The following is a 24,824-nucleotide window of genomic DNA, read 5'->3' as shown; positions in this document are numbered from 1 at the left end:
CAGTTGTTAAGTGAATCTGGCTTCCCCATTGACTTTGCTTGTCAGAAGGTTGCAGAAGGGGATCACATGACACTGCAACCGTCATAAATATGAAGCAGTTGCCAACTATCCGAATTTTGATCACATGACCATGGGGATGCTTGCAAGGTCGTAATTCTGAAAAAATGGTCATAAGTCACTTTTTCCAGCGCTGTTGTAACTTTGTTTGAATGGTCACTAAATGAACTGTTGTAAATCGAGGACTACCTGTACAGATATTGAGAGTAGTCTTCAATTGATTTAGTCCTCCTCAATTGACTGAATACTACAGTACTACTTTCAATAACACAATTACATAATATCATGGCAGCACAAAGCAGTTTTTCCCCTGCCTGCCTGTACTAATTCCTATTCAGAAAGGCATGAGGCAAATGTTCATTCTAGTCCCACATTTTCCATTTTAACTCCACGAGCCAAACTTTAACAATGTACTTACATCCCACTAAACTAGCAGTTTATACTACTGACACAACATCTTATCTACAACACAAGTAGAATTAAGGCAGAGAATCCAAGCCTTGGCCCCATAATGTAGATATGACAACTTAATAATCACATTCCAAGACAAAATCAGCAATCTTTATTCGAAAGTATGATGGGCATAATATCTATCTGAAAATGAGATCTACATAGAACAAATTCAAAGCCCTTAACTCAGGGGTGAAATCTAAAAATTTTCCCTACCGGTTCTGTGGGCGTGGCTTAATTGGTGGGCGTGGCTTGGTGGTCAGATGACTGGGTGGGCGTGGCCAATAACAATAATAAAAATAATAAACAAAGTATAGAAAAACAATAAGAGGTACCAAAAACCAACTTTCACACTTTACACACACACACAACGCAACACAACACAACTGACACACACAATGTAAAAGCAACTGCACTTCACACTTCACACAGCCACAAAAAGCTCAAAAACCAACTTTCACACTTTACACACACACAACACAACACAACTGACTCACACGCAATGTAAAAGCAGCTGCACTTCACACAGCCACAAAAAGCTCAAAAACCAACTTTCACACTTTACACACACACAAAATACCACATACAGTTTTCTGAGATTTTGTGTGTTTGTGTAGTTAGAGTGAAACACTACAGAAACACACCAAATCTCAGAAAACTGCACAAATATTTTATTTTATTATTTTATTTTATTTTATTTTATTGTGGACTTCAATTCCCAGAGTTCCTCAGCCAGACAGCATTAATCACTCAGTGGTGAAATAGATTAGCTAAGTTTAGATTAGTTCTGTCTGGTGCTGAAAGCGAAACTGGAGCCTTCCGGCTGTGAGAAAAGCCATGAGGTTGATCAGTAATCAGGTAAGTGGCTTAGACTCTTTTAAAAAGAGGTTTTCTACATGTTTTCTACAGAAAACATGTTTTTTAAGGTTCTGCTGATGAGGAACTCAGGTGAGATCCCCAAAGTAGCCTTTAATTTTTTATTTTTTTTTAATTTAAAGGCTGCCGATGTCATCTGAGGGGCGGGATCCTCAAAGGCTTTTTTTTTACTTTTAAAGGCCTGTTTCGGCTGAAGCAAAACCGGCTTTTAAAAGTAAAAAAAAAAACCCTCTGCAGATGGTGCGGCTCAGCAGAGGTGGGGAGGCGGGGCCAGGGATTTTTGCTACCGGTCCTCCGAACCAGCAGCTGCCGTCGCTACCGGATCATGCAATCCCGTCCGATCCGGTAGCATTTCACCCCTGCCTTAACTACCGGGGACCATTTTTTAAATCTTCTATTTGGAGGGAAACAAATAAGTACTGTCACTAGTCCATAAGATTGCTAACACGGTTTTATTTTTACTAGTAGAAAAGCGAATGCCATATGTCTCTTGCCATAATCATTTATAATGGTAAGAGGACTACACCACAGATTTCCTCAGATATGGTTTTCAGTTATTGTGGAAAATCAGACCTCAGATCTTTCAGCCCAATTTTTGGTTTCAACTGGACATGAGGAGCACAAATGTGGAGCTGAAACAATACATCTTTCATACTGGTCTCCAGAATAACTGGAACACAATCCATGCTATTACACAGTTGGTCTATGGAAGACCTTCAATTCAACCAGCTACTTTTCCAATGTCCCTTCCAATTTCTCCCAACTTACATTTGGTTCCCTGCCACCTATACTTGTGTTCTATAATTGTGTTTCCCTATTTGAGAAACATTGTTCTAGATAGAGCATGATCAATTATGATTTTGCCCATTGTGGGAAATTGAACTGTATGTCCTGCCCTTTTTACATGGCCTGCTGCCTACATTTAATAACTGCTTAAGTGCTTTGGTATGATGACGAAAAAGTTCTTTCAAAAGCCCATTTATCTTCAGAAATATCATGGCACAAAGCTATATTCTGGGGCTAATAGCTTGCAGTCTTTGTGTGTGTGAGAGAGAGGGGGGAGGGGGAGGAGGGAGTAGAGAGAGAGGTATCTCACCCACACCAGTAATAAGTAATTCGCTTCAGCATTCTGCTTTTTTTTCCTTCCCATTGTGCCTTTCTGATATGTAATATGCACTGACAGTTCATCTTCAACTATAAATATTTACTATCTTTCTAAAGCTGAGGAAGAAAAAGATACAAGATGAAGTGGGACCTGTTTTTCTGAATAAAAGAGCATTTCCCCCCAAGGATCATTTATTATGGCTGCATGCCAGTGACATCACTTCGCTTTCTCTGGTTATGAAGCTTGAAAGGAAGACAGATAACGCTAACAAAAATATTAAGCAACTGCTTATGTAAGGCTTTTGAAGTTAAGATTATGGTCCTGATGGGATTCTGGGGATGCAGTTTCCATCTACTGTGTCCCCCAAATGCAACATGCTCCAGTATAGCTATCAAGATGCCATTCAACCTATAATGGTTCCATAGGGATTGGAATGCCTTAGAATTTCTAAGTATTCTGCTATATCAAATCCTACCACTGTTTATTTATATGCCATATAAAAGCTTTGCCAACAAACACCGGAATTAAACATTTATTGTATTCCTCGGCTGTTCTTGAAAAAGCAAACAAGGTTGAGTCTGGTTTTCCTGATATATCAATCATTAGCAAATCTATAGGCAATATTGGGAAATTGGAAAAACAGCTCAAAACAGCTCCTTATTATTTTTGAGAATTACAGGAATATTTTCAGACAATCACCAGGAATTAATTTTGATTTATAGATGTTTTTATCTACACCTAAGAAAGATAGCTGCTATGTGATGCTATCCAAGTGATATGTCAGTATAACATTGTAGATCAGGAGTGTCAAACTCAATTTCATTGAGGGCCGCATCAGGACTGTGTTTAACCTCGGGGGGGAGCTGGGGGGGGACGTGGCTAGGAGGGTGCGGCCAGCTCATATCAGGGATGCCTGTGGTAGCCCAAGTGCTCTGCCAGTGAAAATGGGCTCCCAAGCTACATTTTCGGCTGTGACGGCCTCCTGCAACCCTCTGCGGCCCTCCTGAGCTCCGTTTTCACTGGCAGAGGCACTGCAGACCGGTCCTTCACTGTTTCCAGGGCGGCCCTGTGGGCCAGATCTAAACACCCCGCGGGACAGATCCAGCCCCCAGGCCTTGCGTTTGACACCCCTGCTGTAGATGAAATAACACAAACAGCAGCTCATGACAGTGCAAATACAACCTGATTATCAAATTTATTGATTACTAATAGCAATACTTACTAGTAATTTCTTATTTATTAATGTATCTATTAAATTTATATACCGCATTTCCTCCAAAGTTCAAAGCAGCCTAAATTTTATCCATACAAAGTTGTCACAACAGAAATATTAAGTGATAGAAAGAACCAAAGTTAACTAGAACAGTTTATGCCTCAACAAAGATTTAAACCAAAATTCAAATATTTCTTTAAAGGTGCACTTTTATAATTCAGTTCTTCCACCCCAAGCCTAATTTTAAATAATAATAATAATAATAAAAATTAGTTAATAGTTAATAATTAATAACTATTAAGAAGAAGAAGACAAAGAAGCAGAAGCAGAAGCAGAAGCAGAAGAAGAAGAAGAAGAAGAAGAAGAGGAAGAGGAAGAGGAAGAAGTCGTCGTCTTAGGTAGTACTTGAATTGTTAAATTTCCAGCAGTCTTAGACTGTGAATTTAACTGTAGATTATCTACACATAAAGCAGATTACATTAATAGTGCTCAAAAATCAAATTCTGAGCACAGAAGAAATGCATACAAAAATGTGCGCCTTTCTTTAAATGAAATCAAAGATTCACCAAAATTGAATTAAATAAAATTGGAAAAATAAGCATTGATAGATTTGGGTAGCTTCCTAAATGATGTTACATAATTGCTGATGATATGGTTGAGTAATGTATTTTAAAAGAACCCCATTAGACACAAAATAATCAAAATTGACTAGGTAAAGACAAATTTTTAACTGCAAAATACTTACCGAGCCATATAATTCTCCTTTTTCATTCATTCCCAAATAAAGTCCACTGTCTACCCCTCGAATGCTGACCAGGCCAACTGCTATACTGATAAATTCCAGGATACCTGCAAAATATAAAAAGCAAGCGTATTAACATAGCTTTCATTCTCCTGTTTTAATATACTTGTGTTGACTTTTAATTGACTCAGACTCAGACGTATTGTTAAAATTGCAGCCATTTTTCTGCCAAAAAGAAGAAAGTCAACACATCAGCAGTTATTAGAGCTTCAGGTAGTTCTAATGCAGGGCTGTCAAACTCCCAGCCCAAGGGCTGCATGCATCACACACTGGCCATGCCCACGCCTGGTTTAGCAAAAGGGGGAAAAGTCCTGATACAGCAAGTGACGCTGCCATGTGTTTGACACCCCTGTTGTAATGCATCAGGCAAACAGTGTTGAGCTTTTCCTCAAATTATTGGGGAAGAAGAACAAATCATTATACAAGAATAAAGACAAGAGGTTTTAGTACATATAACTGTTAATTGATAAGGTATTTGAAATCTGACATGTTACCTGCATCTGCATAGCCAATCTATCTTTCTCTGCCCCACTTTATCCCAATTTAAATTCTTCATCAATCTAGCCACCCTATGCATTCTGATAAAAGTGAGCTGCAGCTGATGAAAGTTTAGGTCCATTAGTAAAATCTGCTACCTGACTCGTCCTTATTTTCTGAAATTATGCAACTCAGGCTTCATATGAACGTCAAACCAAAAGATGAGACCTTCAAAAAAAGTTACTTGTTCAAAGGTATTTTTATAAGTCCTTCTAATGAAGTGCCTAAGCAGATCCAATGACTCAGCGGACTGTTCACATGCCAGAACCTACAGATTGGTTAAAAACAACACTTGAGGGCTACTTTAAAGGGCAAAAGCACGACAATATTTATGTGACAGCTATGAAAAATTATTCAGAATCTGGTTAAACACATGGCAGAATTTAACCCAAAATGTCTAACATCCATTTTTAATATGATTGAAATGTTGAAAACTTCAAAAAAATGGTTATAGCAAAGGTATATGAGAATAGGCAAGGGTTGAGTGGAATGAGAAAGGAGAGAGAATTTTAATGGAGGGAATAAAGTCTTAATCTCTACTAATGTATAAGGAAAATATGACTAATAGAAAAGCACACACTAGATTTTGTAAAATAATAATAACTGCACATCTTTCATAAAAAGTTATTGCAGGATGCAATAACCTATCTTAGCATCATAAATCCAGCAACAAAGAAAAAATTGACAGGTGAAGTTCTGTAACTTGTCATGTAAAGTTCTATGCAACTATTATTGAGCTTTGCATTATATATTATTCATCACTGCAAAGATTTACAACTTGGATGACAACGGCCTACTGGACTCCAGATATTTAAAATTATTACTGGTAAAATAACAATTTTATCAAATAATAAACAAACCAAAATAACCAATTGAAAAATCCATGCAAAATTATGCAAAAAATATGCAAAAAGCAAAGATAGGGAAAGGGCCCAGATAAAAATGCAGTCAGCTTGTTCTGAATGTCCAATTGACGTTCTAATGCTAAGCCTTATGAAGCCATGACTTTAATGACAAAAGCTATGAGATCAATTATGTTTTTTGCATAATTTTGCATGGATTGTTCTGAACAGCAGCTGACCATCAAAAGTGGCAGGGAGGGCTAAGCAGGGAACCAGGACAGACAAACCCAACTCTCTTTCTGATGCTTCAAAATAGAACTCAGTTGTTGATTGGACTATTTTTGAACTATTCCAGGAAAGCACTATTCCCATTGAATATACTCATAAAAAACCTTTACAGAATGAATTTTAACAATGATTAAACTTGCTAGCTTAGCCATTCTGTCAAAATTTACCTCTTGCCCAACCTGTCATATTAGAATTACAGAATATCACCCAATTGGTGATATTGGGTGGAATGGAAGGAAAATGAAGCCAAGAGAATCCTAACCCCCAACCACACCATGTCCTCTATAGCAATAGCACTTAGACTTATATACCGCTTCACAGTGCTTTTACAGCCCTCTCTAAGGGGTTTACAGAGTCAGCCTATAGCCTGGGTCCTCATTTTACCCACCTCGGAAGGATGGAGGACTGAGTCAACTTGACCCTGGTGAGATCTGAACTGCCAAATTGCAGGCAGCCGTCAGTCAGCAGAAGTAGCCTGCAACAGTGCACTCTAACCACTGTGCCACCGCGGCTTTTTATAGAGAATTATGGTATTGAACTCTGGTGCTGGAGAAAACTCTTGCGAGTCCCTTGGACTGCAAGGCGATCAAACCAGTTAGTCCTAGAGGAGATCAACCCTGACTGTTCTTTAGAAGGCAGATCCTAAAGATGAAACTGAAATACTTTGGCTACTTAATGAGAAGGAAGGACTCACTGGGGAAGAGCCTAATGCTGGGAAAGATTGAGGGCAAAAGAAGAATGGGACGACAGAGAATGAGGTGGCTGGATTGAGTCACTGAAGCAGTAGGCATGAGCTTAAATGGACTTCAGAGGATGGTAGAGGATAGGAAGGCCTGGATGAATGTTGTCCATGGGATCGCGATGGCTCGGACACGACTTTGCAACTAACAACAACAACAATGGTATATAGATAGCAATGTTTGCTAAGCTAGTGACAGGGTGGATTTGATTTAAATCAAGTCAATTTAAATCATGATTTAAATCACTAGTTAAAAAGCTTGATTTAAATCAATTTGATTTAAATCATAATTTTTTAAAGAGCAACTGTCATCTCTGTCCCACAGCAGCTTCTCCTCTGAACCCGCTGTTGACTCACCAGTCCCAATATTGCAGAATATACGGCCTCATGCTACATAACTAAGATCCATTTCATGCTGAATAAACTAAATTATTAATGTATATTAAAAAGGAAATTATCTTTAGATAGATTTTTACGCCCAAAGCATTTTATTAAAATAAATTTAATTTTAAAAAATCCGATTTAAATTTTAAAAAATCTGATTTTTTTTAATCATCAATTTTTATCCACCCTGGCTAGGGACTACCAATGGGATAGCAAAAGTTATACCATTGTAAATTTCTGTCGGCATGAGTGTAGCACTAAAGTGCTAGATAGCACTTTAATTTGGCTATGAAGAATAGCCCTGAATTACTGACCTGTAATACATACGATCTGTGTATCAGAATGTAAAAGATATTTATTTACGAATCATCATGCCAGCTGCATATGGCCATTTCCTGTTGGATATAATGCAACATTCTTTCAAAGCTGCATTCAATTGTTTTCATTCTGCTGTTGAATGTATGCAGTTTACTGCAATTCTCTTGAGACATTTAAAAGGTAGGTGACCAAACATATTTTTCATCAGCAAAAAGGTGACCAAACGTATTTTTCATCAACAAAACACGCTAAGCTGTGATCTGTTTAATTACCATTTATTAAATATAACCAGAATAGCTGGGTTCCTATGATACACTAGGCCATTTATAAGCATAACTGGTAGATCTTTAAAATCAGGAAGTCTACATTCTGATTTATGTTTACTCTGCCCAGAATTGGAAATAAAATTTAATCCAAGCTTTTCTTCAATACAGAATCTGCAATTGAGGTCTGAATTAAGGCTTCCTTGAAATAAAACTGTTGTGCATCTGTTCTACTCTCCACAACAGCAGAACTAAACACTGTGCAATGCAATCTATCCCACTGTAACTTACTTTATGGTTAAGTCCCATAGAAGGCTGTTTCTCCTAGCAGTTCTTCTAATACTGGAATAAAGATGACATCACCCTTAATGTTTAAATCTCCCTCAAATCCTGCTGTGCCACCTTAACAGGTAGTCCTCAATTTATGATCTCAATTGGAACTGGAACTTCCATTACTAAGCAATGCAGTTAATACTTTGGGATACCCCATACCAGCACCCAATCCTAAGTATCTCAGAATTCCCTCTAGCACTGGAGGAATTAACATGTTATTAACAAAATAATAAACCTATAATGCTATTTATATGCAAGTCACTAAACCACTATAGATTTAAAATTACAATTGCATCCATAGAAGTACTACTTTGTTTGTATTAAATACCTATGTTCTTTACCCCCTATGTTCTTTACTTTGCAATTGTTGCCAAGGTAGTACCTATCAATAGAAGTGATGCCTTCAGAGCTTGATGTCAAAAAATCTGAAAGAATGCCTCTCCTTATATGTTTCTACCTGTACCTTAAGGTCATCTTCAGCCATCCCAGACCATCATCTCACCTCCCAGCCCATAACTGAGGCTACTTAAAATCATCTTCACCCATTCCAGTTCTGAAATTGTGTTTTCTCTATTCTTACTATACAATGAATACAATCTAGAACTCTTAATCTTAATCTTAAACTGGGATTTCCCAGTCTCACTGGCTATTTTAGGCTGTTTTGGGTGTGACTCTTCTCTCCAATCACTGGACACTGACACCCAAGGCCATTGTGGTTTTGGCTGCATAGCACAGTTGTTTTCAGAAGACATCTGCCACCTAATGCCTGACCAGCATCTTCCAAAGCATTTGCCAAATCTTAATGTAATAAGTTTTCTTATTACATGGGTTTAATTGGGTTTTTTTGGGGTGGGTGGGGGTGTTTTTGAGAACATGTGAGTTCAATGCTGCACAAGTTAGTTCAAACAGGAAAGAAATGAGCTCAGCTATTCAAAACTGATTCAGCCTTCCATCCTTCCGAGGTGGGTGAAGTGAGGACCCAGATTGTTGGGGACAATATTCTGACTCTGTAACCGCTTTGAGAGGGCTGTAAAGCACTGTAAAGTGGTATACGTTTAAGTGCTATTGCTATCTATATCAGGGGTCTCCAAACTTTGTAACTTTAAGCCTGGAGGACTTGAAGTCCTCCAGGCTTAAAGTTGCAAAGTTTGGAGACCCCTGTGACTTGAAGTCCTCCAGGCTTAAAGTTGCAAAGGTTGAAGACCCCTGATCTATATAATTATGGTTCTATCCTCAATAGGGATATTATAGGTTTTCTGATGTTTCTGCTGACAAAGTTTTCACATGGCCATATCATCTGTGGTTTTGAGGGGGTGGATGAGAAGCAGCTACACTTTGTGACATTTTGGTTATTCCACGTTAGAACTAGCTGAGGATGTAACTCTCATATTCCTGGCTGCTCCCTCCTGTTTCATGTTGAGCCAAAAGTATCACATTAGCATGTGAGCCAAGTTCTTCTAACATGGGTCTATTGCATTCTTTTGAAAGAGTGCTAAAGCATTTTCAGAAAAAAATTGACTTCCAGGACATTAGGAAAGAGGAAAGTCTATACCAGGAGTGTCAAATTTACAGCCCACAGCCCAGATGTGTCACGTGCTAGCCCCACCCCTGCCTGGTTTAGTGAAAGGGGGGGGAAGTCCCAATACGTCACGTGATGCTGCCGTGACGACGCTCTCGTGACGTCTCGCCTGGATTACTGCAACGCTCTCTACATGGGGCTTCCCTTGAAGGGCATCCGGAGGCTACAGTTAGTCCAGAATGCGGCTGCGCGGGTGATAGATGGAGCCCCTCGTGGCTCCCGCATAACACCCATCCTGCGCAGGCTGCACTGGCTACCTGTGGCCTTCCGGGTGCGCTTCAAGGTTTTGGTGACCACCTTTAAAGCGCTCCATGGCATAGGGCCGGGTTATCTACGGGACCGCCTACTGCGACCAGATACCTCTCACCGACCCGTGCGCTCTCACAGAGAGGGACTCCTCAGGGTGCCGTCAGCTAGGCAGTGTCGTCTGGCGACGCCCAGGGGAAGGGCCTTCTCTGTGGGGGCTCCCACCCTCTGGAACGAACTCCCCCCAGGACTCCGTCAACTTCCAGATCTTCGAACCTTCCGTCGCGAGCTCAAGACTCATTTATTCATCTGTGCAGGACTGGCTTAGACTTTTAAATTTAGAGGGGTTTTAAATTGATTTTAATATTTATATATTTCTATTTTTAATAATTGGTATTATTAATTATTGGCATTAGAATAAGTCTTTTAATGATTATTTTAATTTGTATATTGATGTTTTTATATGCCTGTAAACCGCCCTGAGTCCTTTGGGAGATAGGGCGGTATATAAGTTTAAATAATAAATAAATAATAAATAAATAAATAAGTTTGACACCCCTGGTCTATATTGAGCAGAACCTTCAGGAAAACTCCTGTCCTTTCCCACTTCACCCTGTGGATCTTCTCCATGACTGCAATCCTTCAGTTGAGCTGTTTTGAGAAATGGATTTAGTATTTTTCCAGAAGATGCTTAGACCCACATTCAAAATTAACATGCCTAAGAGATAACAGGTGAGAGGCACCTCTATACCTATGATGTATTAAATGAGTTAATGCAGCTGGTTCAAAGAATTTAGCTACACTACCCATTCCCACAAGAGACATTAATGAAGTTAACTGGTGGTTGTTTTTGCTACTAGTAGGTAGGTGATGCTTGATGGGTTGAAAAACACCCCAGGGGATTTATCATTTGCTTTTCTTACTTTTTCCACATTAAAAACAAACTACAATTCCTTGGCATCTTTACTGAGAGAATAAGGGTTAGCAATGAGATCAGCAATATTTATGGTAAAAGATTTTTAAAGATTTGTTTTAGATTAATAGTTTGCAATGGATCATGGCACACTACAGTTAACTATGATTAATTTTAAACAATTTCATACTGAATGCAGAACCTATTTTCCCTACCTATAATTATAATTAATCATAGTTTAGGATTTAGGTTAAAAAAAATGGAGACAAGGTAGAAGGTTATAGGGCTATAGTTCAACTTAGCAGTATTAAACCAAGCATTACTTATTTATAAAAATTCTTTTTATAAAGAAAAAAATCTCCAAAGTAAAACAGAACTCAAGGCCAAAAGAATTAGTCTCAGAAGTGGGCTAAGTTTCACACGTATGTTTCTTAGCATGTAAAACTATCTTAACTGCACTCTTGAAAGAATTGCTGAAAACTGAAATACTTCCAAGTTCCAAGGAGAATTTTAAGTACCAAGGAGAAATTTCAGACTCAGAAATACAATGAGGTAACAATCAGTACATCAAGAAGTAGGACGTGGCAATGAGAGATATCCAGGGTAAAGCTGTGGCATTGTACTTTCTATAACAAAGACTGTCAATGCTTAAATCACAAATTATGAACATAGAATTTTTGCAAACCGCTGGCTTGGAAGACATATGCTGGATACTCTTATCAACTTAATAGGGGGATCTGTAAAATACCAAGTCATAAATCATTCTTTAAAAATCACAAGGCAAAATGGGCAGCAACGAAATCTAATAAATAAAAACTGACAAGCACGTACCACGCTATGCCAATACCAAACAAACCCCATTATGGTTTGCTACATAGCTGGACCCCTAAAAGAGATTATACTTTCATACCAAACTGTTTCAGCTTGCACTACCCTCAAAGCAGTGTGAACTGCTGCAGCCTGAAAAAGTAAGGAACTCACCAAATCATTCTAATCAGATCTGTATTCCCTGCAACTGACCAAGGAAATGCAAAAGCACAATTTGAGAGCAAACCCCTATATTAGTTGCTGCAGGTATTAGAGAAGCTAGAAATTAAATCCCTCCCCCCAACTCCACACAAAAAAGAAATCAAGATAAATTGTGTCTTCCCATACATACAAGATGGGAAAGAATGTCCTGAAAAGGGGAGGTTATCTAAAGTCCTCTTATAACCAATACTACATTATGTAACAGTATCTGAAGGTATTTATTAGATTCATAATTAAGGTAAAGGTAAAGGTTCGCCTCGCACATGCGTACTAGTCGTTTCCAACTCTAGGGGGCAGTGCTCATCTCCATTTCAAAGCCAAAAAGCCAGCGCTAAGATGTCCTAAGATGTCTCTGTGGTCATGTGGCTGGCACGACTAAACACCAGAGGCGCACAGAACGCTATTACCTTCCCACCAAAGGTGGTCCCTATTTTTCTATTTACATTTTTTACGTGCTTTCGAACTGCTAGGTTGGCAGAAGCTGGGATAGGTAACGGCAGAAGCTGGGATAGTTAACGGGAAGCTGGGATAGGTAACGGGAGTTCACCCCCTTACGCGGCACTAAGGAGTCGAACTACTGAACTTCTCATCGACAAGCTCAGAATCTTAGCCACTGAGCCACCGCATCCCCTAGATTCATAATTAGCTTCCCTTTAATCTATTCATTTTGCCTCACTTATTCAAAAGCAATATTTGCATCAGCCAGATGCACCCACAGAACTAATGAAAACATCCAGTTTCAAGGGAATTAATATATCAGGCCACTAGGACTATGTAGGTTTGAGGGCCAGCCTAATAATACAGGTATCTTCTATCTGTTGACCTGCAAATATCCTGCCCATTGCAATTGTCCCATCAGATTCTATAAAACAGCTGGCAATGTAGTTGAATGTAGAATATGCAGTTACTGCATTTCATCTGCAGTCTTTCTGAAAATACGAACTGTGTTACAACTGCAGCTTTTCCTGGTCTTTGCAAAGAACTGACTGCTGCATCATCACCAATGTGAGCTGGAGTCACAAGCTATGCATGGAAGGTCACAGATTACAGAAGAATGGGGGGGAAAAACAGGGACTCTTCAGACTCTCCCCAGAAACATGTATGTTTTTGCTTTGTTTTTTAATTTACTGTCTTTCCATCTAAAAGGATTAATTATCTTCCATTCAGAAATTGTTTTTGCCTGGAGAGGAATGTGAAGAAAACTCCCTGAAGGTAATGGGAAATGTATTTGCCAAATGCCTTCCCATTTCAAAGTGTTGGCTCTGCTTCCTGAACAGCATAAATAATAAAAGTTAACAGGCATCTTTTATTTAAGGAATCTATAACTCTATAGAAAAGGGAAAATCCACACACCTGCCAAATGTTTCATTTTTTTAAAAATGCCCATCATTAAAACAGGCAGGTGTGTATGTGACAGGAAAGCTTATATATTGCAAGAACATCTAAGAATCAAGACATGTGATTTAATTTCCATCTCATTTTTTCCTTCAACAAACTCAGGGCAACATATGTAGTGTTTACTGTTTCATACATTTATTATGAGAAGTTAGGAAATAATTTGTAATACAGAGGGAATACCCAACTTCTGCAGTTTGACACCAGAGGTGGGTTTCAAATTTTTTTACTACCGATTCTGTGGGTGTGGCTTGGTGGACATGGCATGGCTTGGTGGGTGTGGCTTGGTGGGCATGGCAGGGGAAAGGTACTGTAAAACAGTGGTCTCCAACTTTGGCAACTTTAAGACTTATGGACTTCAACTCCCAGAACTCCTCAGCCAGCTTTGCTGGCTGAGGAACTCTGGGAGTTGAAGTCCACAAGTTTAAAGTTGCCAAAGTTGGAGACCCCTGCTGTAAAATCTCTATTCTCACCCCACTCCAGGGGAAGGATACTGTAAAATCCCCATTTCCTCCCAATCAGCTGGGACTTGGGAGGCAGAGAATAGAAGGGGGCGGGGCCAGTCAGAATTTTTACTACCGGTACTCCGAACTACTCAAAATTTCCGCTAACAGTTCTCCAGAACTGGTCAGAACCTGCTGAAACCCACCTCTGTTTGACACATAGTCTGTTGATAAATGTCATGGGTGCCAAAAACTGATATAGCATAAAATCTTATGTCAATTCCTTGGGATCTTTGCAAGATATACAGGTAGTCCTCAACTTAGAACCACAGCTGAACCCAGCATTTCTGTTGCTAAGCAAAATACGTTTTTGTTTCTGTTGCTAAGCAAAAACTGAGTTTTGCCCTTTTTTGCCAGTTAGGCAAATCACCAGTTGCTTCATGCAGTTATTAAGTGAATTTGGCTTTCCCCAGTGACTTTACTTGTTGGAAGCCGGCTGGGAAGATTACAAATGGTGATAATACAATCCGAGGACAATGCAAATTACCAAGTGCCTGAATTTTGATCACGGGAATGGTTGTAAGTATGAAAACTGGTCATAAGTCACTCATTTCAGTGCTGTTATAATTTTGAACAGTCAGTAACTGAATGGTTATTAAATCCAGGACTACCTGTACTTGGAAAATTAAAAATGGTAGTTTGCCATGGCCCACAGCTTAGTTTGTATCTATGCACACTTTCCCAGGGGAAAAAAAAAGTTAACTTGAATAGTAGAAAGTATTTGAGGGACTTAAATAGGCAAGATAAAGCAATTGCAAAAGCATCCTTTAGGTAAGTGGAAAAGTTGTCAGTAGCCAGGACATTATGGTAGCCATTTTGGGTAACAGATAAACTATCCTGTATTCCAGCTATTTGAGAGATCCAAAAATACCAAAAGGACTATTGGGCCTAAAGACAGCCTACCTGCACTCAAGTACTGAAAAGACAACAGAATGAAGAGTTATCTGAAGAGCTACGTAGTTTGGTACAGAGGTTAAGATATCAGGCTCGAAACTGGGAAATTGACTTCTAGTCCCATCTTAGGCATGAAGTCCATTGGGTGACCATAGGCCAGTCGCACACTCTAAACCAGGGCTGTCAAACTCCAGGCCCATGGGCTGGATACATCACATGCTGCCCACGCCCAGTTTAGTGAAGGGGAAAAAAGTCCCGATACGTCACGTGAATTTGAATTTGCTCTAAACCCTGGAAGGAGCCAATGGCAAACCACTTTTGAAAAATCTTGGAAAGAAAACTGCAGGGACTGCAGTTGCCAGGAGTCAACACTAATTCAAAGAACCTATGGCACGCGTGCCAGAAGCAGCACGCGAAACCTTCCCACAGCGAATGCACAGCCTCGCCAGCTCCTCTTCTGCGTTTCTGTGCCTAAATGTGCACTGGGGCGGCGGACCCCAGAAGAGTGGTGGTCCATCGCGCATGCACAGGCTGGCACCTAACCTTCAGGGTTGCCATCGCGTGCATGTGCAAAGGCCAGCTGTTCGTTGGGTGTTTGGGTGCCGGCTTGCGCATACGCGTGGACCAGCATGTGTTTAGGCACAGGAACGCAGAAGAGGAGCCGGCAAGGATGCGCATTTGCCGCGGGAAGGTTTCACGTGCCACATCCGGCAAGTGTGCCGGCACGCAAGAACGCCAAAGGTTCGCCAACACTGTTCTAGGCAATATCTTTTCAGGTATTTACCAAGTGCTCCCACATGCTCCTACCATAGCCCTTTCTCAGGGCTAAACATTTCCTGTTCCTTCCACCTGTCTTCAGAGAATTTAACTTCTAATTCTCCCTGTTGTCTGAATCATTTTTATAATATGGTAAGCAGAACGCAGAATAAACTAGACCATTATTTTGTGTAATTTAGAAGCTATAGTTCTGCACCTTAAAATTGCATTTGTCCTTTTGGCAGCCACATCACATTGACTTATATTTAGTTCTCAATAAGCTATTATTCCTATTTCAACAGAATCATTACCAAGCCAGAACACTCCTATCTTATACATGTAGATGTCATTTATTTTTCTTAAGATCATTTTACATTTTTCTCTGCTAAATTTCATTCTATTCAGCCAACTTTTATTTAATATTTCAAGTTTATCAGCAAATGTTATGTCAGTTTCTACTAACTTACTTATTGTACTGCCAGAAAAGCACAACTCTTACAAAACTGAGTTCTGCCATTGATCAGCATTTCTCAGGAGACGCCAATTTTGTCAGCTAGCGTGCCTATCCAATCAATCTACCTGACAGTTCATGGGTAAAAAAACTATACCACTCAATAAGGCCACATTCATAGGTATTATTCCCAAATTCTGTCAGAAGTCATACATTCCCAATAGGTCCTGCATAATCTAACACATCGTCAAATCTAGCAATGAAACAGTCCTGGGATGGGGCTGTGGGGTGGAGATGGAACAACCTAACAGTTAGCTATTTAATGGTCATATCTAATTAAATGCCAAGCACTCCAACCAACTTTTCAAAAACTTGCTAATTAGAATGTCAGAAGATATATTGTCAAAATAAGATAAATTATGTCTATAGCATTCCAACAGTCTATCTACTACTATTCAAGAAGTTTTAAGGTTTGCCTCAATGAAAAACCAACTGAAAATTCCAGGGATATTACCATGTTGAAAAAATACCTTTGAAGAAGTAAATGATAAGCCATGTCCCCAAATCCTTGCATGGATCCAGTCACATCACCTCCTAGAATTCTATTCCATTTTCAAAGCTTCTTTTTCCCCCCTCAAGATTCTTGAAGATTTTTGAGCAGGTATAGATACTTCTAACATAACTTCTCCTCTCTTTCTATTGGTTCTGTTCTTTTGAATAAATTGCATCCTCAGCTGCTAAATTCCTGTCTAAAGAGTCAGTTAGTCAGATATCCTTTACATGTTTAATTAAGCCCTTCAGATATGGAATATAGTTGAATGGATAGATCTGGACTTCCATTAAACTATGGAAGTTGGGACTTATTTGGGAAATTGTCTTAATAAATGAATAGATGGTCCCCAAGCATTCTGTATTGCTTAACTTGCCCCACAGGTTGTATTTACACAATGTACTAAAATGTAAATTTGAATTAAACACATTTCCTAAGGTCACATTAGCTTTGACTGATTACAGACCATCAAGATGTTACTTAGTGACTACAGATATATTTTCATGAGGATCTGTCCCTAACCTGCTTTTCCAACATTGAACTCATCACCACAATAACACCTTGCTGCTGATGGTCCTGTTCTTTTCTTCTATCTTTTTTACCATTAGACCCTTCTCAAGAGGTCACATAAGAAAAAATTCTTTGCCCAAATAATAATCCGTATTATAGCTTAATCAGATGTTCTGCTTCACCCAACATGTTAAGAGAATCACCTGGCTTCCATACAAAACCACATACTGTCTAACTCTACCTTAGCCTAGCATGCTGTACAAAACCAACTGCAGAACCATAATCCCGGATACACCTACACCAAGTAACCCCTTGTTTAAGGCATGATCTGCCCAGGGCTCCTCAGTACCCTCTTCCCTGGTAAATAAACATCACAATCTCCATTTAAATCTTTCCAATTGTGTGAAGGGCAGCTTCCCAACCAGATGTTCCAATGTCAAACAACTTTTACCTACCCCCCCCCCCCACAAAAGTCCTGAACATTTTTGCTATCATTACATTTTCTACTCCTTTCTGAACAGTAGAATAACAAGGCGGATCTGAAGGGGCAAGACCTGGAAGCTTCAAACCGCATCTTTTGTACAAGCCCATTAGGGGCAGGGAGAAAACAAGAAACAATAAACAAGGAAGGCAGATACATACACCTACTAACCATCAGTTTACTACATGGGAGCACAAACTAAAACAAGCCTGGCGGCTGAATTTCAGTTTCGGCTCTGCGGTTGCACGGTGGAAGGAAAAGAAAGGGCGAGAAAAGCCAAAAATAGCTCCTGAATCAGCAGCAAGCTCTGTTTAGCAGTCGCAGGCAGCGAGGGGAAATAAAAGCGGGCCGCGAGGCGAGGTCAGCCCTCCGAGGGAAGAGGCTCGCGCGTCTCTCTCTCTCTCCCTCCGGCAACACCTTGATCTTCAAAGGCCTCAAACCAGGGAGGGCAACGGAAAGCCCGGGCAAGAGAAGGGCTCCCTCTGCACACTGTCCCCAAAAGTGTGACTGCGGGTCCCCGTTCTCCATTTTCCGAGAGATTTCTCTGCAACTGGATTTCCTAGTCCGCTCACGAGGTGGGGGAATAATGAATGGGAGGGGAGGGGACGGTAGCACACACCTGCAGTAGTTGGGCTTTTACGTCCCTGCGGGACGGACTGCAAAAAAACCAAAAAACCGGGGTTGATTGACCCTGAAAGCCGTTTGGAGCCGTGAGAACAAGGCTCCCGTCTTTGCGCTGCACAATTCCGGACGACCAGTGGGGCGGGGGCTCCAAGAGTTAGTGCTTTCTTTCTTTGCCACACACACCCGCACACACCCTTGGCGGCTTTCCCGGATTCCTGTGGCCCAGCTCCCTCGTTTTTTAGTGGGTGCACTGCAGCCTTGCCAGGCGGTTGAAGGACCTCGCCAGAGGACGTTCCGCACTTCACGGAGATGCGCGCCCACGCGGGACGGCGCTTGGGCATAACCTTGCCCCATGGTTTCCCTACGTCAGAATTGGCCCAGCCGCCAACCTTTGTCCGGGAGGCGCGAGCCGTCCTGTCACGCAGCTGCCGGGTTTTCCCCTGCCCGCTATTGCGTAGACAGAGCTCACTGGATAGAGCGCGCGGGCTCCCCATGGCGCGTGCGTTCTTGTCTCGGTTCCGCGGCCTTTAATTACTCGGGCTGAATTTATTGGACAACTAAAACCGTGGATGGTTACTTTGCGGTTTAGTCAATTTATTTTCTTTCTCTCTCTCTCTCTCTCTCTCTCTCCTGCTTTTGCCAGCAGCTAACTGCGGAAAGGGGAGGGGCAGTACGAGAAAACCACGAGGGATGCGTGTAGTAGTAGAGAGTATGGCCAACGCAATAGGCACGTCTTGCCACCACACTTCTAGGGATCATGGTGGGCAAATTTTGGGAGACTGCGATACTTTTGTATAGTGACAGGTTTAAAAAAAAAAAAACGGGCTTGGTCACCCAGAATCGCGTTACAGGGTTTTCAAGTCCACAAGACTAAAAATGTTGCAGAAAAGGTGTAAACTTTATAGCAGGATAAAACTGGCACATAGGGTTTTTTTTTACATCGCTGAACACATTTACTAATGTAAGGAGGGTGTAAACACCATAGTGAATCTATATGTTAGATTCTTTGGCATGAAGCTACAATGGACTTTAAATCAAATGCAAAAATCATAGAAGACGGCAGAGTTTTCTATATTTCTTGGCTAGTAACCACTAATAGCCTGAATTTTTGCACTTACACTTCTGGTGATAGCCTAAATAAATGGGTAAATAACCTGAAAACTATATACAACCATTGATAGACTGTAGTACAGCTTTTCCAAACCCAATGTCTTCTAGATATGATGGAAATTTGGAATTTGCACATCTGGAAGGCACTGGGAAAGAGTTTTTCAAAAGCTATTATGAATATCTTAGTTGCACTACTAACTGCAGTCCCCAAACATACTAGAACAGTATTCTTCTGGATTGAATAGAAATCTCCTGTCAGCTATAGCTAATTTGAGAAGAGTGGGTGCAAGTATAAATTAGGGATGGAATTACAAACTCCATTTTTATGGTACTGAATGAATTCCTGTTACTGATCTTAATAAAAAGGCAAGCTTTTTAAAAAGCATATTCTACAGCTTGTATATAACTGCATAACTGCCCTGGTCTCTGTACAATCTAGAAACCAAACTAGGTATAAAAGAAGTCAAGATATATAAAGCTTGATGTCTTGCCAGGGATATTCAGGGAGGCTCAATCCTAGATTTTCCCCACTCTAAAACATATAATGTATACCACAGGTGGTTTTTATTCTTTTGGAGTCACCTGTGCTCTGCAGGTGCCATTCCAGGAATCTGAATTGTGCACGCAGCTTTTCTTTCTTTCATGTTTATCGCTCTGTTAATCTAGTTCCTCTACAATCAGGATTCCTTTGCAACAGCTGGACATAACTGTAAGTCAGCTTGCAGCCTGCACAGCTTCAGAAATAGCACCTGTGGGTTTGCTTCACACAATGTGCATGCTGAAAATATGGCCTATCAACTCAGGAAGTTGGATATATTCAGTTACTGATAGAGCAACAAGTTATATGTAAATAGGTACTGAATCCAGTGGAATTTGCCCTAAATGGGTCGTCATAGGGGGTTTGCAGCCATATAATTTTCACTGCATGATTTGCTGTGATGAAGCAAAACCCATATTTATTCCTTATTACTAATAGACATTGACCACACTGGCACTTTCTATACATTTTGGACTTCTGCAACCACAATTACCCAGCCCAAACTTACTGGTTTTGAATTCCAATACCAGTAGAAAACAAGGAGCTTGGCAGGGGGTGTAAAAAATATTCAGGGTGGTGTTCAGAGCTATGTACTGCAATCTAAGCACCACCATTTTTTCCAGGGTGTTTTGTGATAAGGAAGGGGTTGGATCGTATGGTGGTGGAAGCCCCTTGGCTTTTTTTTTTTTTTGACAACTCTGCAAACATCTCGCTAGAAAAGAGGATATCACCACATCCAGCCCTTATAACTTTACATAATCTTCCAGATTTTCTTCTGCACCACTCCAAAGCTATTCTTTTCAGGTGAAAAAAAACAGCTGAATTTTTGTTACATTAAAAGAAGCAAAGACAACAACCCAGTATTTCTGAATTATAAAGCAGAATATTAGCTGGCATAATTTCCCCATTCTGTGTAACAAACAGTCCCCTAATTAAATTTGCCTTGAGTCAAAGTCAACTCTACCTGGATAGCCCATAGCATTTCCCGATAACAATGCAGAAGTGATTTGCCACCGTCTTTAGCCATCTGATCTGCTCTGCTGGGATTTTCTGGATGCTTCCCATCGGAAGCATACTTAACTCTCACTTTTCTTAGACTTCAAAATCAACAAAGGTCTTCTCCACTTTTAAGAGCCCCTAGTTGTAGCAGGTGAGATGGATAGCCATTTAAATCAAAGGAAGGATCTTAAATTTAACTGCAAATGATGAACCACTGGCATAGCCAGTGCCCCTTGGATGGTTTCTTTATTTTATTTTTTTAAAGAGCTGTCCTCCTGTAAAGGGGGCTATTCAATTCAGGGCCACCTCAAGCGAGTGGAGAAATAGAGACCGAGGAGTTTAGGACCCCGCGGCAATATCTTCGAGCTGCTGTTGCTGTTGCCGCCGCGCAAATGCGCGAGGGAGCAGCAGCTTCAGCTCGGCCACCGTACACCTGCTGCCGGCTGAGCCCGCGGACCGGTGCTGAGCTTTAGACCCGATTGCAGACCTCGCCTTTCAACACACCGCCGCTTCCGACTTTCGGCCTCGCGCCCGAAAAATGTACCGCGACGCCTCCAGCCCGCTCTTTGAGCGCGGGCATGCATACATTATATATACATACATACATACAGCCATGCATGCTCACACCCTGCACCAGATCTCAACAGCTGCAGAAAGGCCACGCAAAAGCCATTTCGGAGCAAAAGGGGCGTGCGGAAGACGGAGCAGGCTTAAAAAACAAATTCCTGCTTAAATCGCCCAACTTTCTTCCCTCCGGGAATTGCTACCGCCTGTTAAGATTCCTTTCAATGTCACACGCACGCCCCCGCGTCTACACTTCAAACCACCTTTTATTAAGGAAAAGGGTTCCTAGGAGCTTCGCAAGTCCGATTCTCTTCGAAAACTGCGTCGGGGTGGGGGTGGGGGGCTGAAAAGTGGGTGTGTGTCCTCGGAGCTAAGGAAACACAATTCAGGCAAGAATAAAAGAAGGTGGTGGGGGGGGTTATAACAAGATCTGGTTCAAGTTTCCCCATCGAAGGACATCCTTTCGTTACAGAACTGCGGCATTTCCAAATGGCTCTTGAAAGCAGTAAAAGACACGAAATGGAGATTTTGTTCACTAACAACTGGTTTCAAAGCATGACCGGGGAAAGGGAAGGGAAATCCTCACTGAACTTTTTATCTTGTATGATCTGGGCCAAGTGCACTCAGGTGGATTTCCCCGCAAGTCAAGTCTTACCAACAGCACTTGGAGCACCGGCTCTCTAAAGTGAGATTGCTTCATTCTCTCCATTTCCCAAAGTTCAGTTCGTACAATTAAATCAAACCCTCGACTTAAAACCCAGCGATATAAAACAAAACGCGCGGACGGTCCCATTGAATGCCTGGCATGGCATCCTCCCTGCAACAAGAGATAGGAACTACAACTCCCATCATTCCCAAATTTTGGGTACAAAGGCATTTGCGATTCCAGCGAGTTGGGGAAGGCTGAACAAGTTCGCCGGCTGTCTATGCTGAGTCACAGATTTCTTGAGAGAGGGCTTAAAAAAAAACTTTAAGCGAAGTCTGTGTTCAGCTGCTAGCTAGCTCGGGTCTTTCGTTTGACACTGGGATATCTAAGCTTGCGGACATCCACCCGTGCAACAGAAACGCCAAGATAAGGAAAGGCTAATTATTTCGGGACCAAAACGTCTTGGTTCATTATGCCGGTATCGACAGACAGCGGGGCTGGCAGTGTGCGGAAAGCCTCTCTCTCTCTCTCAAAAAAAAAGGGGGGGGTGTCCCTTCAGCAGCGAAGAACTAGAGCAGGGACGAAACGGCCGAAAACGGCTCTTCGAGACGTTCTGCTGCAGTTTAAGCAGGTGGGTGGGAACATATAGGAAAGGGGGGGGTATAGATCGTGAAAATACTTTACAGAATTATGAAAGTGAAAAGACCAATTCTCTGCACGTCTGCTTACTTAAAAGAGACGCCCGGGCTAAACAGGCAAGAGAATTTCTGCCCTGATTGGAAACTGAGTCACTGAAAGACGGGCAGCACCTCTGCGGAGAGAGAGGACCCTTCCCTCTCCGTTATTAACGCTTGCATTTACTCCTCAGGAAAGGAAGGAGAGCGAGCGCCGGCCGCATCTGTGGTTTTTACCACGCTATACTGCTTCCCCCACCCGCTCTTACTTGGACACCTGCAAGGGGTCTGCAAATTCTTGAGGTTTCACCACAGTGCCATCCACCAGCAGCGCCCACTCCCGCTTCCCCAGCCACCCACCCACCTTGCGCAGGAAAGGGGTCAAGATGACTTCTGGCATAGCCCTCCCATGACCACCAGGGGGTTAACCGCCCATATACCTACCAAATCTGCTGTGGTCTTGCCTGGTTCCTTGGATCGTACCATTGGGGAAAATCTCTAAATGAAATCCAGTCCTGCAATAGAGCTGCCTCCGCCTCAGGATGCCTTTTAAGTGATCCAAGTCCGTTACCGCAGGCCCCCGGGGGAGTCCACCTGCTTCGGACTGCCCCAGGTGGTCGCTTAACAAAACCGGGCTGTCCGCCGGCAACACGGGCACGTTCCCAAAGGGGCCCGCGTCTTGGACCCCGAGATAGTTCCCAACTTCACCTAAAGGAGCCATCAGGAGCGGGGAGGGGAGGAGGAGGGGGGAAGGTAAGCGCTTTTTTTCCCCTGGCAGGCAAATTGTAATTGCTGGTGCCCAACCTAAAGATATATTTTTTTCTTCCTTTAATATATATATATATATATTAAAAGAATGTGTTTCCACTCCGTTCTTCCCCCTTCCACTTGCAGTTACATTGAGGAAAGGTGGGGAGGGAGGAAAAAGATTTCTGTTTTAATCCATCAATAATCGCACGGATTCCAAAATAAAAATAAAAATAAAAATAGGACACCAGAATAAAGTAGCCCGCTGTTTGGGCTGGCCTCGGGTTCAAGGTCAAATCACCACTCAGTCTGAAAAAAGCAGCGCGCTCGCTCCGCACCGGGACATAGCTCTCAGCCCCCTCGAGTTCTGGGTCTAGAAACAGCGGACGAGGTCTATGCTCCTGGGGCTCTTAGCAGGCGGTGAGGTCTTCTGCCCATTCAGCCGTAAAAAGAATAAAAATCCGTAGTTTCTCCATTGGGTTTAGGAGCGGAATGACCATAGCAACTTCGGCGCCTTAGGCGTTACAGAGGGCAGTGGGGACATACATTATCGATATATGGCATCTCAGATGCCCGGCCGACGCCAGGCTCTTTTTCTATGGGTTCTGCTTCCCCAAAGACATGCGCTCTTTTTAGTCTATACCAGACTGCATCTATCAGCATGAATTCTAAAAAGGAGGGGAAAGGGGGGGAGAAGAATAAGGGGGGGACATTCACATTTGCTGGCCGAGGTAAATCCTCCCCCCGAAAGGAGAACGGGATTTCTTAAAATAATAATATTTTAAAAAACTTTTGGACGTCCAGATCTATTATCCAGAATCCTACGCTGATGCTCCTCGGTTCAGCCCGGCCGACGTTCCAGCCTCGAACCACCCCAGGCAAGAGGAAAGGCAGCTCCGTCCAAGTGCGGGGGATCTTTTCCTCGAGTTGCCTCGGAACAGGTGTAGTAGCTTCGGCAGAGCTGGCCGGGCGATGTTGTACTCCAGCCCCCGAGCTGCTGCGGCTCTCGTCTGTAGCTCTTCCCATCCAAGCACGCAGGGAAAAGTGGCGCAGGAAGAGGCATTGGGCTGGGTTTAAGGTAGTCCAGCTTGCGGGCGGCGGAGGGGCTCTCCCAGGTCCTAGCGCTCAACATTACCTGCTGCAATAGAAGCTACCCCCACACCCAGCCTGCTCCAGGCAATTGAATCGCCGCTCTCACCAGGACCAACACGCGCGCACGCACACACACACTTTTTTTTTTTTACTGGTCTGCGACACTCCTGGGTCCGTGGGTATGCAGTAGGGCAGAAAACGATGCGGACCAGAAACTTTGAAGCCGCAATTGAGTCAGGAGCTCACACAAGGGTGGGGGGGAGGGGAAGAGGAAGAAAGAGGGAGGGAGGAAGAGCAGCACGGCCTTAGATCAAAG

General features: G+C 42.0%; 1 protein-coding gene across 2 annotated transcripts in view; it reads right to left on the bottom strand.

Annotated features, from left to right (window-relative positions):
- The window catches only part of FGF9 (fibroblast growth factor 9), a 48,330-nt gene extending 23,715 nt beyond the window's left edge, over nt 1-24,615 (bottom strand). The window contains exons 1-2 of one of the 2 annotated variants that reach the window (XM_058185935.1): nt 23,114-24,615; nt 4,447-4,550 (exon numbers count right to left, since the gene is read on the bottom strand). In XM_058185935.1, coding sequence (XP_058041918.1) covers nt 4,447-4,550; nt 23,114-23,390 — 381 coding nt within the window. In that variant the 5' untranslated portion in view covers nt 23,391-24,615. Of the gene's footprint in view, nt 1-4,446; nt 4,551-18,133; nt 18,880-23,113 lie in introns of those variants that run through there. The other variant, XM_058185934.1, reaches the window with a different exon arrangement.
- Between the last annotated feature and the right edge of the window lie 209 nt (nt 24,616-24,824).

The sequence above is a fragment of the Ahaetulla prasina genome, chromosome 5, assembly GCF_028640845.1.
Source record: "Ahaetulla prasina isolate Xishuangbanna chromosome 5, ASM2864084v1, whole genome shotgun sequence".
In the NCBI taxonomy this organism is placed as follows: Eukaryota; Metazoa; Chordata; class Lepidosauria; order Squamata; family Colubridae; genus Ahaetulla; species Ahaetulla prasina.
The sequence above is the reverse complement of the archived record's forward strand: the minus strand, read 5'-3'. Positions and strand labels throughout refer to the sequence as shown.